This window comes from Coffea arabica, chromosome 9e (assembly GCF_036785885.1).
Source record: "Coffea arabica cultivar ET-39 chromosome 9e, Coffea Arabica ET-39 HiFi, whole genome shotgun sequence".
Classification (NCBI taxonomy): domain Eukaryota; kingdom Viridiplantae; phylum Streptophyta; class Magnoliopsida; order Gentianales; family Rubiaceae; genus Coffea; species Coffea arabica.
In genome coordinates, this window is record NC_092327.1 from 35,731,525 (window position 1) to 35,747,250 (window position 15,726).

The following is a 15,726-nucleotide window of genomic DNA, read 5'->3' on the forward strand; positions in this document are numbered from 1 at the left end:
CTCTTTTTCTCGATTTTCAAGCGCCAACCCCTACTTCTTCACTCTTCCGCAGCTTTCGTCCTCTTCCGCGGCCTCCGCCCTCTTCCGCGGCCTCCGCCCTCCAACACCATCACTGCCTCCTTCGACATCCCAGAATCCCAGTGCACAAATACATTGACCTCATCCCACTTCCTTTAAAGCCCTTCCTTCCCCTGTATCCTCGTCCATGATCCCCAAGGAGAAAAGAGGCTTCTGCAACTACACTAGCTAGTCCAATAGTTGAACCTTTATTCTTCGTTAATTCGTTTTCATCTACACTTGATGAGGGATGCTATTATTTATGATAGATAATGTTGTGAGAAAACAGTGAGGGAAAAAAAAAAAGGAAGCTCATAGCTCTATTTTTGGAAATTATTCTACCATTCATGGTCCTAAAACCCCGTGTTATGCCTTAAAGTTTGCGTCTTTTTCAAGTTCAAAACAAGTTCTCTTGAGGACCCATTTATCTTTTCCTTCAAATATTACAATTATGGAGAAAAGATTGAGGATAAGAGGTAGTGTTGAGGAGGTACATAGTGAAATAGTTGGTCCTAATGTGCTTGAGGATAGTGTAAGAGCAAAAGTTAGGAGGAAAAATCTAGCTGTTTTTGTTTCTGGTGGAGGTTCTAATTTCAAGTCACTTCATGAGGCAACTGTCAATGGCTTTATTCATGGAGACATTTCTGTCTTGGTCACCAATAAACCTGGTATTGAAAGCTTGGTATTTCATTTTTTTGCTTCTCCACTTCAATTTTTGCATGTTATGGTTTTGTGGTATTCAATGCTTCATTGTATGAAGTTTTAAGCTTTACCATTTGTTTTGGTTTGTCTAGATATGAATTGCATAGTTTTCTTCCTTTATAGATTCATGCTAGTGTGCATTGCCTCCATAAATCTTTGAAGAATGATTTGGGAAAGCAGAAATAATCAAACTATCTGGGCTACCTCTAGCCATACATGTTTAAAGGCTTTAGCAATTTTGTTTAGGAACACTTGTAGAGAAGGTTTTGTGAAGATTATGCCACGATAAGTTTGTGAAAGGAGATTAATGAACTGAATACCAAGATTCTTGTGATAATAAAGGCTTTATGGATTTATAGCATTCTAGCTCCATTTTAGTATAAACTAATGAAATCATGGTCCTACATGTTTGTTTGTATCAAACAAGCAAGTGGTGGAGTGTCAGCAGAGTTTTTAGAGTATATTTTGGAATATTTTAGAAACTATTTAGAAATATTTAAGAATAGAAGAGTTTTTAGAATATATTTAGAGATATTTTTTAAAATTTTAAAAAAATTTAAATTAATTTTTAGGTTATCTTTTAGAGTACTTTTTAAAATTTTTATTGTATTTGAAAAACACCCCAAAAACAGGGGATCCAAACAGATATGCTGTCTTCTGATCATTTTTTTCTTGTGACTTTTTATGCATAACAGACTGTGGAGGTGCACACTTCGTTAGAGATAAAGGCATCCCTGTCATTTTGTTCCCTAAGGTGAAAGATGACTCTGGTTTGTCTTCCAAAGACCTTGTAAATGCTATTAGGTATTTTTTTCCCTCCCTGTTTTATAGCCAGCATTTTTGCTATCTGATTCAAAATCACGTTTTGGGTGAAAATATGTCTTCTGGAAGTCCTTCTGCTGCCTAAATTCATTTTTAGGATTAATTTACTGGATACTCTAGCTGAAAGCTCTTGTTTGCTTTTGAATTTGCTTAAATAAAAGAAGAGTACTGGACATTGATTTCCATATTTTAGTGTCTTCCTCTTAGAGTATACAGTAAATAGAAATATGAGGTACATGAAAGGCATTTGGTCTTACAATATGACTGGTTCCTGATTTGAACTTGTCAGTTGGAACTTATATATGATTGCTGTGATGAATTGTGTGCTTACTCTTGTTGGGTAAATTGTAAATGACTAGCAAATGTAGTAACAAGAATTGGCTTCAAATCGTGATAGATATCACTTTCCTTTAGGCTTTATTTGTCCGGTATAACGTGCAATAACCTTGGACAAATATCCTTTAGGATAAGATGAAGTTTTGTTTGTCTTAAACTTTTGCACAAAGTAAGACAAACCCTTTATGAACTAAGGAGTGCTTTTGAGAGAGTAAGGATAGTAGGAAAGTGATTTTCTGCAGCAAACCACTCTCTACTTGACCTCTTTATATAGGAAGATTGTTTGGGAAACAAAAGACCTCATTAAACACTTGTATGAATAGATTCAAAGTATTGTGTATGAATAGATTCAAAGTATTGTGTACACATTCATGCATTTTAATTCATGCATCTCATGATCATTAGATCAAAACATGAATCTATCCTTTCATTCAATAATTCCCATATACATGAATACATTCATAAATGAATGTACATTTTAGAAACATTCACAATACTATACATGTACCAAAAATTAATGAATATACATGTATGTACATCATACAAATTTTGAAAAGTTTCCAACAATCCCCCGCCATTTTCAAAATTAGAAAATGGATTTCTAAAAGGTCACCAAGTAATCTGACACTCATATGCATAAATAATGGTGTCTTTCGATTGAACCACTATCTTAGTGAAGGTTCTTTGAAATCAATCCGTCAAGATGGTAGACAAGCTTTGAACCACTTGGACATTGGACCAACCTCATAAACACATCACACACTGAGCAATGCACAACCATAAGTTCTTCAACGATACATTTTACGGCCTTGTATCACTATCCTTTCATGAATGTTTACAAAGTAAAGTCCTTAACTTTGTGGTTTGCCGAAAACCAACGTTCATATAGGCGACATCTTAGTGCCCCCGCCATAGATAGCACTTTTAAGATTCGTTAAGAGTCCAATGACTCATCCTTACATTTGCACTGGCGAGAATAACATGCACTATTCAACATTGGGATGTCTAAACTTCACATAGTGCACCAACCACTAGAATGGTGTACTTTCACTCATTGAATTCAAGACTAGACGTTGTATCTAGCGTTGAATTGAGGTTCCACCATTAGTGATCAAGAATTTTGGACTTTAAACCCATCCCCCTTGATGTCTTTGACACCAAATTTCTTGATAATCCTTTTGTCAAAGGATCACTTAAATTTTCATTTGATCTCATAAAGTCAATTGATATGACTCCATTTGTAATCAAATCTTTGACATAACTATGTCTCAAACCGATATGTCTTGATTTACCATTATACACTTGACTATATGCTTTAGCAAGTGTAGCTGCACTATCACAATGGATTGAGATAGGCGACAAAGGTGTTGGCCACAATGGTATATCACAAAGTAAATTACGTAGCCATTCAGCTTCTTTACAGGCCGAAGCAAGTGCTACAAACTCTGCTGCCATTGTTGAATCGGTGATACAAGTCTGTTTCTTAGAACCCCAAGAAATTGCACCTCCACCAAGCATAAAGATCCAACCACTTGTCGACGAGTGATCATCTTTATTGGTGATCCAACTAGCATCTGAAAATCCTTCTAGAACTGAAGGATAACCGGTATAACATATACCATAGTCCTTAGTGGCCTTTAAGTACTTTAAAATTCTGGTTACACCTTGCCAATGTAACCTACTAGGGTTGCTTGTATATCTGCTCAATATACCAACTGCATATGCAATATCAGGTCTAGTACAAGTCATTGCATACATTAAACACCCTATAACCTTGGCATATTCCATTTGAGATTTTGGATCCCCCTCATTTTTCACAAAATTTATTTTGGGATCCAATGGTGTTGAGACTGAAATACAATCACTTTGATTGAATTTGTTAAGAATCTTTTCAATATAATGTGTTTGAGACAACATTATATTGTTATCATGTTTGAAGATTCTCATACCAAGAATGACATCTGCCTCACCCATGTCTTTCATGTCAAATTTGCTTGAAAGCAAAGTTTTTGTGACTTCAACTTGTTCCAAGTCAGTCCCAAAAATCAACATGTCATCAACATATAAACAAATTATGACACCTTTGCCATCATCAAACTTGCTATAAATACATTTATCAGATTCATTTATTTTGAACCCACTAGCAAGAATAACTTGGTCAAATTTCTGATGCCATTGCTTCGGTGCTTGTTTTAGTCCATATAAAGACTTTACAAGTTTACACACCTTATGCTCTTGACCAGGCATCACAAACCCTTCGGGTTGCTCCATATATACTTCTTCATCCAAATCACCATTCAAGAATGCTGTTTTAACATCCATTTGGTGAATGACTAGATTTTGGATCGAAGCTATAGCAAGTAGCACTCTAATTGTAGCAATTCTAGCTACTGGTGAATATGTGTCAAAATAGTCCACACCATACTTTTGTGTGAACCCTTTGGCAACCAACCTGGCCTTGAACTTATCAATAGTTCCGTCGATCTTCATTTTCTTCTTGAAGATCCACTTACAACCAATTGGTTTTGAACCAGGTGGTAAGTCTACTAATTTCCAGGTTTTATTACCCATGATTGAGTCCATCTCATCATTAATAGCTTCCTTCCAAAAGGGAGCATCTTGTGAGTTCATTGCTTATTCATAGGTCTTGGGATCAGCCTCAATATTGAAGCAATATGAGATTTGGTTGCTCACTGTATCTCTAGTTCCTTCAACTAGATACATATAAAAGTCCGAACCGAAGTCTTTTGACTTTCTAGCTCTTTTGCTCTTTCTCAATTCAATGGTTTCATTTTCACCATCTTTTGTCAATTCACTTGATTTTGGAATAATATCTTTTATAGAGGTGAACCTATTCTCTTCAAAAATAGCATCTCTAGACTCAATTATGGTATTAACCGAAATTGAATCATTAGGTTCAATTACCATGAACCTATATGCTTTGCTATTTTGTGCATATCCTAAGAATATACACTCAACACCTCTTTCTCCCAATTTCCTTTTTTTAGGTTCTGGGAGTTTTACAACAGCTCTACAACCCCAAACTTTCAAATAGTTTAGGTTGGGCTTTCTTTTATTCCAAAATTCATAAGGGGTTATAGAACTCCTTTTATTAGGAACTCTATTTAGAATATGACAAGCCGTTAACAAGGCTTCACCCCAAAATCCTTGACTTAAACCAGATTTTGACAAAAGTGCATTAACCATTTCTGTCAATACACGATTTTTCCTTTCGGCTACACCATTTTGTTGTGGTGTGTAAGGAGCAGTCACCTCATGTTTTATCCCAACAGACTCAAAATAGGTAATATCATAATATTCCCCACCTCTATCTGTCCTTAGACATTTGATAAAGGATTCACAATGAAGTTCAACTTCTGATTTGTATGCCTTAAATTTTTGCAAAGTTTCACCTTTTGAGTGTAACAAGAAAACATGACAGTATCTACTATAATCATCAATAAAAGTCACAAAGTACTTTTTACCACCCAAAGTAGGAGTACCATGCAAATCACATACATCACTATGAATGAGATCCAATATTTTAGATGATCTTTCAACTTTAGGAAACGAATTTCTTGTGATTTTCGTTAGCATGCATGTTTTGCATTTTCCTTCAATCTTATCACAATATGGCAGCAAATCAAGTCTCATCATTTCATGCATTCTTTTGTAATTAACATGACCAATCCTATTATGCCACAATTCAAAAGAAGACTCAACCAAGTACGCAGAAATAATATCACTCTTATTATTTCTAATAGCAAGTACATTCAACTTAAACATCCCATTGCAAAGATAACCCTTGCCTACAAACATACCACCTTTAGACAAAATAAATTTGTCAGACTCAAACACAAGTCTAAAGCCAAATTTATTTAACAGCCCAGCCGACACCAAGTTCTTCCTAACTTCCGGTACATAAAACACATTTGTCAAGGTTACAACATTTCCGGAAGTAAATTTTAATTCTACTTCTCCAATGCCTTGAACCGGAATTGTAGCAGAATTTCCCATGTAAACAACGGTGTTTTCATCCACCGGTTTCATGGATTTGAAGAACGTTCTATTGTTACGTGTCGCGTAGCTCCAGAATCAACCCACCAAGCAAAATCATCTTCAATCATATTGATTTCAGATATCATTGCTACAAGATTTTTGCTTGTGGTTTGGGAAGACTCTTGCTTCTTCTTCTTGTTTTGAAGAATCTTGCACTCGGACTTGTAGTGTCCCTCTTTCTTACAATAGAAGCATTGTCCCTTCTTTCTTTTCTCGGACTGATTCTTGGGTTGTTGGCCCTTCTTGCTTCCTTGAGACTTTTCAGTTTGTCTCTCTTCAATCACATGCACTTTTGAAGTAGAATCTTTGTTCTCTTCAAGGATTTGACTATCCTTCTTTTCTTGCATGCGAATTTCCTCTTCTACTCGAAGAGATTTAGCAAGAATCTTAAGAGAGATATCCTCTTTCTTATGTTTGAGGTCTCTTTTGAAATCTTTCCAAGAAGGTGGTAACTTATCTATTATAGAGCAAACAATAATGGCTTCATCCATGTGTAGATTGTGTTGTGTGAAGTGATTAAGAAGCCTTTCAATCTCACTAAATTGCTCCATAACAGACTTATTATCTACCATTTTATAATTATTAAAAGACGAGACAAGAAACTTCTTACTTGTAGCATCTTCTTGCATGTACTTGGACTCCAATCGATCCCAAAGTTCCTTGGCGGTCGTAATTGAATGGTAGACATCGAACAGGTTGTCACTCATGGTATTGAGGATGTGACCACGGCATATTTCATCGTCGTTCTCCCATTTCTGACGGTTTCGGATGTCTTCAAGAGTTTCTTCATCGGGATTGACCAATGGTTTTGGTGTGGTCAAAACATAGACCACTTTGAGTGCAGTGAGAAGGAAACGAACACGTTTTTGCCAACGAACGAAATTCCCTCCATCAAACCTCTCGAGCTTGACAATATTGGATGCCAAATCTTTCAAGGTACCAGCCATTGTAGAGTATAAATAAAGCCTAAAGATTGTTGGGTAAATTGTAAATGACTAGCAAATGTAGTAACAAGAATTGGCTTCAAATCGTGATAGATATCACTTTCCTTTAGGCTTTATTTGTCCGGTATAACGTGCAATAACCTTGGACAAATATCCTTTAGGATAAGATGAAGTTTTGTTTGTCTTAAACTTTTGCACAAAGTAAGACAAACCCTTTATGAACTAAGGAGTGCTTTTGAGAGAGTAAGGATAGTAGGAAAGTGATTTTCTGCAGCAAACCACTCTTTACTTGACCTCTTTATATAGGAAGATTGTTTGGGAAACAAAAGACCTCATTAAACACTTGTATGAATAGATTCAAAGTATTGTGTATGAATAGATTCAAAGTATTGTGTACACATTCATGCATTTTAATTCATGCATCTCATGATCATTAGATCAAAACATGAATCTATCCTTTCATTCAATAATTCCCATATACATGAATACATTCATAAATGAATGTACATTTTAGAAACATTCACAATACTATACATGTACCAAAAATTAATGAATATACATTAATTACATGTATGTACATCATACAAATTTTGAAAAGTTTCCAACAACTCTCACATGTACCCTCTTTGAAGTCTTTAGTAAAGATTATGGAAAAATGTGAAAACTGTGGTAGTTATTAGAGTGTGTTTGAAATTGATTGGGCATATGATTCGATTTCAAGGGGTTGTTTTCACATGTGGTGATATTTGCAAATTGGAAATGGAAAGGCAATGAAGATAGATGTGCGTGATTCAAGTTACGAAAGTGATGTAATCTAAGAGGCTTGGATGATAATAATGTACTTCTCCTTCCCCAAAGAGCATGAATTATTCTCTGAAATTTGTCCTTGAAAATTTGCATATCTTGATGAATATGAATGTATAATTGTGAAACCGATCCATGCTAAGTAAGTTTCTGTCATCAGCTAGTACATTTATCAATCACTAATGGTATCCTCTATATCGGCATCCCATCCAAACAAGATGAATTAACCCACAAAAGAAAAAGCAAAATCAAGAAAGATCAGGAATCCATAAAAAAGAAAGAAAAAAGAAGTTAATGGCTATTCGTGCTTCGCCATTTCTCTTTTAATTCTCCCTGTGCCATGAACTTGACAGAAGCTACAAGGTCGATTTCATTCTCTTAGCTGGCTACTTGAAGCTTATACCTACTGAGTTGATTCGAGCATTTCCAAGGTCCATACTGAACATCCATCCTTCACTTCTTCCAGCTTTTGGAGGCAAAGGTTATTACAGTATGAAGGTGCATAAGGCAGTCATTGCATCTGGAGCAAGGTTAGTCCTGTCCCCACTGTCGTTGATGTTTAACTTCTTTTTCTTTTGGTTCTGGTAGTCCTTTGTCTTTGATGGAATTTCCTTCAAAGTGTTAAGAAAATGTATGGCGAGTATTATCAGCAGTTCAATCTCTTTGACACCTTACCTATTAAAGTGGTTTAAGTTTCCAGACTGAGCTGGATAATTTGTAAAATCCATCAATTTTAATGGCAGAGCTTCAAAGTTGCTTAGTTATCTGTCAGAACATTATTTGAGGGTTGCGATAGTGCAAGCATAACCTGTCATTGAACTGATACCTGATATTTGTCAATGTATGCCTTACTAAAGTATTTCAAACTCATGTTTTGCTTCTCTTTGCATCAAAAAATATTTGGTCTTCTCTTCTCTTTGTTTCCCATTTTCAATGCTTTTTTTTTTTAAATGATTGGAGAAGAGGAAGGTAGTGGCTGGTGAGAAGAGATTTTTACTGTGAAACATCAGATCATGGGTCTATATACACTCCTCTTCTACGTGGATGTAGAACATATCTTTGACGTTAGAATTCTATTAGGCTTAGCTGTTTTCAGTCAAGAGACTTTTATTTAAATTTTTATACCTTTCATATAGCAAGTAATTTCCTGTTATTTCTTTCGGTGTTTCTTAGATACTCGGGTCCCACAATACATTATGTGGATGAGGAGTATGACAGGGGTCGCATACTTGCCCAAAGGATTGTACCCGTGCTACCTAATGACACAGCAGAAGAGCTAGCTGCGAGAGTCCTCCATGAGGTAATGAAGTTTTATGTAAGGTTTTACACGCCAAATATGCAATTCTATGTTTCATTCAGATGTATTAATGACTACCGGAAGAAAAGTTTATTGCTAATCTGTTTAGCACCATTACTGGTTCTTGCTTTTGAACTTCTTTTGTCTCAAACATATTAGTGCCTGCCTTGAATAAATTGACACCTGGTTGAAGTTTTTCACGATTGTTATGGCTTATCATCTGTATTCCTACCCCCCTATCCACTGCATTCCTTCCAATGTATACTGTGCATGCTTTTCTTCAAATTGAGACTAGAAATCATAGAAGGGAAGAACAGGGATTAGAAAAGCTCAAGCCTGACACACTCTCTACTGTGATTTGAATTTTGTGTAATTCACCTCAAATTTGCTTTACACTGCACCTTTTTGCTGATATTTTCATCTTTGATGACATGGTTTTTTTTGTACTATTATTAGGAACATAAATTGTATAAAGAGGTTGTGGCAGCATTATGTGAAGAAAGGATAATCTGGCGGGAAGATGGTGTACCTTTGATCCAATGCAAAGAAAATCTTAGCCTTTATAAGTAGTGCTTTCAACCATCATTCAATCCCTTAAGAGAAAATCTTCATGCAAAAGCTCGTGGCTGCCTGTTCTTTTTGCTACAGTGTATGTATAAGTTGTAATATTGTGTTGCACTTACTGCTAATGTGGGGTAGTAGATAATATGCTAGCTTTACAGCATGTCTAGGTAAAAGAGAGTTGATTACCTGTACGGGCTAAGTTTTCCCCCACATCTTGCTAATTTCCTATCAAGATGATGAATTTTACAATCTGGAAGAGTGTATTGAAACTGCGGCATTTTCAAACTGACAGTTTACTGTTATTTCGTTATCACTGATGATTGCAGTAGTCAGCCTTGCTAGCTTCAATAGCTTGTATATTTGCATTTGTGTGGTATCGTTGCATTTGGTCTATTTGAGTTTATTAGCTTGTATATATACAAGTTTAACATGTGATTACATGCTCTATAAACTGCAGTTTTATGTAAAATGTGATAACATGCCTTGTGAACTTGTGATCACTTTCCCATATACCCCAGAAAAGGTAAACAAAAGGGAAACAAAACAGGTGGAAAACTACCTTCAAGATGGTGGAAAGTTTCATACTTGGTTACTAGAAAATCCTAATACAACTCCAGTTGGATACAAACTTTGCCTCTTAATTACAAGATTCAGTTGAAGTATAAAGCTAATGAATGTGATAGATGGAGAGTTACAAAGTTCCCCTGTTGTAATTTGGAATGACAAAAGACACGAGACTCTGATGGTGGTGCAAATGATAGGCCACCAATTCTTTAACTGGAAAAAGGAGATTTGTTATAAAACTCCTACTCCCCAAGTAACAGACACACAAATAATTCTTTCATTAACCGGAAATATATATCATGAACAAGGCACCTCTGCACCTCTAAACCATAGCTTTTGAGTCTTGTGCCTGACCAAAAACGGAAAAAGGGAAATAGAGGAAGGTGGTAAAAATCAGAGCTTTTGTATTTTGATCCTTGTTGTGTATTCCAAAATGTTGCCTTGACTTGAAAAAGGCTATAAAGACAAGAGGGTCGCAATTATTTTTTGGAATTGCATATTGTTGTTCCAAAAGTCAAAAAATAGATCCGTCCTGGCCCATGCAAGAAAATAAATAATGGAGTATCATTATTCATCAATGACCATCACTGATCAGAATTTCAATGTCTAATTTGTTCCTATCCCTTCAAGATTCTTGTCAAACAAGCCTGAGTTGGTGGGATCTCATCTGGTTTGTATTGGCTCAGTTAATTGGAGCTGGCATCTTTGTGCTCACTGGCCAGGAAGCTCACAATCATGCTGGATCAGCTATTGTCTTGTCCTATGTTGCTTCTGGCATTTCAGCAATGCTCTCAGTCTTCTGCTACACAGAATTTGCAGTAGAAATTCCGGTAGCTGGGGGTCATTTGCTTATCTGAGAGTAGAACTAGGAGACTCTGCAGCCTTCATAGCAGCAGCAAATATACTTCTTGAAAGCGTGGATGGAAGAAAATATCTTCATGCTGCCTTCATGTTGCTTCTGATTTACTATGTCTTTGTCGGTCTACATGCCACTTTTGACCTGGCTCATAAAAAATCTATGGAGATTGTTGATGAAGAAAATGCAGAAAAACCAAACCAACCCCAAAATGTTGAATTTGATCCCTGTGTCATTATCTGATTGACCTGGCTCATAAAAAATCTATGGAGATTGTTGATGAAGAAAATACAGAAAAACCAAACCTGCCCCAAACTAAATTTTCATATACAGGAGTCTCATTATTGTTATCATATTCCTATATACATTCAGAAAAAAATTAGGCTGGATTCCAAGAAAATATGTCATGAATGAGCATGATTAGCTACATCATTAACGTTTTCACTGGACACTGATACAGAGAGTACTGAAAATAATTGAACCCAATTAGGGGTCATTTTTTTTTTTTTTAATTTTAAATCCAAAATAGTTTTATGGGCATCTGATCCCGCTTTCTTTTTATTTTTTATTTTTTGCTCTTTAATTTTTATTTGGTGTGAAATGGTCATGATCATCTTGGCAGCCATGTTTCAATACAGACAACAGACAAGTCATTAACATCATACATAATCTCTCATTGTCCCAAATTAGAGTGGTCGTAGGCAAAATGGTTAGGAATATGGGATTTTCAGGAATTGAGGGGAAAAGAAGAAGACAAGACATCAAGGGACGGCAAGATAGTGACTCTTCGTTCTTTTCAAGATAATGCAGGAGGCCTGACAAGTCAAAGACAGTTCTTAATGTGGTTCACCCCACATAAATAAGGTACTGAGTATGGAACTGGACAGGAAAAGAAAGAAAAGTTAATGTCATATGAACGTTTTCTTCCATGAACCATGATTACTGTCTTGGTCTACTAGTCTAATCATGATCGATTGCAAAGAAAAATATTAAGGATAAGTTCAGATTCTTGGCTGTCACTTTTGTCTTCTCGTCCTTGGATTCTTTAAGAGCAAGCATGCACATGAATCTGAGCATGCCACTTGCTTATAATTTTTTGGGTTCAAACCATCTTTGGGTCTAACGTTCTCAGATTGTTATGGCTGAAAAAGTTAAGAGGTGGAAAGCAACTGACCCCAAAGAAACAAGAAATCGAAATAATATGAAATGAAGGAAAGCAATATGAACCAGAAAATTGAGCACTATAACTCCTGAATATTGGATAAAATAGCCTTAAAATATGAAAGCTACCAGTTCAAACTTTTCCACAGCCAAAAATAAATTAAATGCTTTGTGGAAATGAACAGATAGCAAGACAATCACGCTGAAGTCTTTTTAACTCTTGAAAAAGAGTGATTTTAACTCTTGAACCAATCAAGAATACGTCATGAGTCTTGACTTCTATTTGGAGGTGTGAAACTCTGCAGAATTGCATGCATCTCCCACAACTTAGGCTTATAATTGAGAAGGTTATAATCAACTTGACAAGATACCACGATGCATTTGGCCAAACAATGAGAGGAACCACACAGCTTGGACGCGTGTAATAAAAGAAGGCAAACCCACCGCAATTCAAAGCACCCAGCAATGAGGATGAGATATTGTGGGTGGTCCTCTGTCCACATCAGATGACACTAGAGAAAATAGAAAAAATTAAAGAGGACAGGATCTTGGAAAATCAATAGAAGAAGACAAGAAACGCATTTAATCTGACTATTTCACGCAGAATATCAAATTGCAAGTTGTTTGCTGGATTACCCATATCTGTAATTAATTGGCCTTAACAGAGCAAGACACAGATTATAGGCATCTTTACAAGTCTAATGTCAACAGAAACACAAGCATAGAATAAGCAACAGATTGAGCTCTAGCTTTGCTATAGTCTTGAAAGCAAGTCACTTGAGAAAAGCTAGCAAATGGGGTCAGTGGGAAAAGAAAGTATCAATGAGGCTCAACCAAGGAGTTATTGGAGATGGAGCAAAAAAGACTTCTTTCCTGAAGAATCCTTCCAGAGCTGGAGTAACTACAGGTCTGCCTTATCACAGACTGGTATTCGATTCAAGGACCGTCTTGTAGGTCGGTCTGATGATGCTAATGAAGTTGGGGAGGTCAGGAAAGAAAGTGAGAATGACATGAAAAAATGCCTGAGTTGGTGGGATCTCATCTGGTTTGGATTTGGCTCAGTTATTGGAGCTGGCATCTTTGTACTCACTGGCCAGGAAGCTCATAAGCATGCCGGACCAGCTATTGTGTTATCCTATGTTGCTTCAGGCATTTCTGCAATGCTCTCGGTCTTTTGCTACACAGAATTTGCAGTGGAAATTCCAGTTGCTGGAGGGTCATTTGCTTACCTCAGAGTAGAACTAGGCGATTTTGCAGCCTTCATAGCAGCAGGAAATATACTTCTTGAGTGCATGGTTGGAAATGCAGCAGTAGCAAGAGCTTGGACTTCATACTTTACAACCCTCCTTAATCGCCATCCCAATTCATTGCGTATCCACACAAATCTTGCTGATGGATATAACTTGTTAGATCCAATTGCAGTTGTAGTTCTCGTAGTTGCCAGTACTATTGCCATGACCAGCACAAAGAAGACTTCATACTTCAATTGGATTGCATCTGCAATCAACAACATTGTAATTATATTTGTTATAATTGCAGGATTTGCTCATGCCGATACCACCAATCTGTCCCCCTTTTTGCCCCATGGTGCTGAAGGGGTCTTCCAAGCGGCAGCAATTGTATATTTTGCATATGGAGGATTTGACAACATAGCAACTATGGCTGAAGAGACAAGAAATCCATCAAGAGATATACCACTAGGATTGCTTGGATCAATGTCACTGATCACAGTAATATACTGTCTGATGGCACTTTCACTTAGTATGATGCAGAAGTATACAGATATTGACCCAAATGCTGCCTACTCAGTTGCATTTCAGAGTGTGGGTATGAACTGGGCAAAGTATCTGGTTGCTCTGGGAGCTCTCAAGGGAATGACCACTGTTTTATTGGTGGGTGCACTTGGACAAGGACGATACATTACTCACATCGCGCGAGCACATATGATTCCTCCATGGTTTTCACTTGTCCATCCGGTGACAGGAACTCCTATATATGCTACTCTTTTGATCACCATTTCTGGTTCCTGTATCGCTTTCTTTTCAGGCTTAGGTGTCCTGTCAAGTCTCTTATCGGTTAGCACCCTATTTATCTTCATGATGATGTCTGTTGCCCTTCTTGTGAGAAGGTACTATGCAAGAGGAATAACTCCTCAGAGGGATGCCTTGAAGCTGATGATCTTCTTACTTCTTATCATTGCTTCCGCCATGGGAACTTCTGCTTACTGGGGCTTAAATCCTAAAGGTTGGCTGGGTTACACTATAACAATTCCTCTTTGGTTTTTTGCGACTCTGGGGATTTCAGTTTTCTTGCCACAGCAGAGAGCTCCAAAGGTCTGGGGTGTTCCACTTGTTCCGTGGCTGCCTTCCTTATCCATTGCCACAAATTTGTTTCTCATGGGATCTTTAGGTGCTGAGGCTTTCATGAGGTTTGGAATATGTACAGTGGTAATGCTGATTTATTATGTCTTTGTTGGTTTACATGCTACTTATGACTTGGCTCATCAAAAATCGTCGAAGACTGTTGATGAAGAAGATACAGGAAATCCCAACCCCTAGATTAAATTAACTTTTATACAGTCTCATTATTGTTATCCAGTTCTACATACGCTCAGAGAATATACGAGTGTACGTTCCAAGAGTGTCTGTCCGCGCGAATGATCTTAATACTTGAGGAAAAGAATATGTTGTTCAGCCAAAATAATAACCATCAATTGTCTGAAACAATTGTGCTTGTCAATTGTTCAGACCCTTTGTTGCTGTGGTTATCCAATGCAAAGTTCAGGATGAAGTATCCTTAGAAATGTTAAAAGGCAGATATGGTATCCATTTCTTGTTTCCTGGTTGTGTAAAGTTGCTGCTGATATGGTTGTGAATTGCGAGATGCATATATTAATCTTTCCCCTTCATGCTCAAACTCAATGGCTAATTGATTAATTTTTACAAGTCACAGAGCAATTAACGCTGTATTACAGTGCTTCAAACATTATAAGCACAATCTTATTTCTGCAGCAGTTCAATGTGGATAACAGCAAAACCAATCAGACTACCATTAATCAAGAGATTGACATCCTTTGGAAAGCTAATTTTGTTCTATCAATGCCTTTTCCTTTGATTCTTCTGTCTTAATACATGTACATTTTGCCCGAATCTCTAAACCCTCAAGTCCTCTACGCCAACAGGAAGCAATACACAGCTTGGCCTAGTTGTTGGGAGGTTTTCTCCACCAACCAAAAATCTTTACCCCAGGAGGTGGCAAATCAAGAATATTCTACACTATCAGGCGGGTTGCCACACGCAGCTAAATTTTTTTGTGCATGAAGTAGCGCATAGAGGCACAATAATAACCTTGTCTGATGGAAACTAAAGTTTAAAAACTATCCTTTTTAAACCAGAAATTTCTCAAACTTTGTCTAGCTTAATGCATATACCAGGCCTAGACAGAGAGGAAGGAATTTTTTTTTTTAGAGATTTTGGGGGCCAAAGAACACTTTGTATCTATTAGACAGATTCATCTGACTTGTGCATGAGGAAAGCAACCAATGTAACATGACAAATACA

The 15,726-nt window shown here is 36.9% G+C and overlaps 2 protein-coding genes across 2 annotated transcripts; both read left to right on the forward strand.

Annotated features, from left to right (window-relative positions):
• On the forward strand, positions 1 to 9,933 carry LOC113710707 (phosphoribosylglycinamide formyltransferase, chloroplastic-like). The gene is made up of 5 exons (XM_027233825.2): positions 1 to 725; positions 1,455 to 1,563; positions 8,078 to 8,254; positions 8,898 to 9,024; positions 9,478 to 9,933. Exons 1-5 carry the CDS (start codon positions 509 to 511, stop codon positions 9,589 to 9,591), a joined length of 744 nt encoding a protein of 247 aa, XP_027089626.2. The 5' UTR covers positions 1 to 508; the 3' UTR covers positions 9,592 to 9,933.
• Positions 9,934 to 12,741: 2,808 nt separating this feature from the next.
• On the forward strand, positions 12,742 to 15,003 carry LOC113710532 (cationic amino acid transporter 5-like). Its single transcript, XM_072066048.1, has one exon. It carries the CDS (start codon positions 12,961 to 12,963, stop codon positions 14,722 to 14,724), a length of 1,764 nt encoding a protein of 587 aa, XP_071922149.1. The 5' UTR covers positions 12,742 to 12,960; the 3' UTR covers positions 14,725 to 15,003.
• The last annotated feature ends 723 nt before the right edge of the window (positions 15,004 to 15,726 follow it).

Excerpts from the sequence above, each read along its gene's own strand:
- LOC113710707 (XM_027233825.2), top strand. The coding sequence starts at position 509 with ATGGAGAAAAGATTGAGGATAAGAGGTAGTGTTGAGGAGGTACATAGT. Across the intron at positions 8,255-8,897 it reads GTCATTGCATCTGGAGCAAG|ATACTCGGGTCCCACAATAC; the intron begins GTTAGTCCTGTC and ends GGTGTTTCTTAG. Across the intron at positions 9,025-9,477 it reads CTGCGAGAGTCCTCCATGAG|GAACATAAATTGTATAAAGA; the intron begins GTAATGAAGTTT and ends TACTATTATTAG.
- LOC113710532 (XM_072066048.1), top strand. The coding sequence starts at position 12,961 with ATGGGGTCAGTGGGAAAAGAAAGTATCAATGAGGCTCAACCAAGGAGT.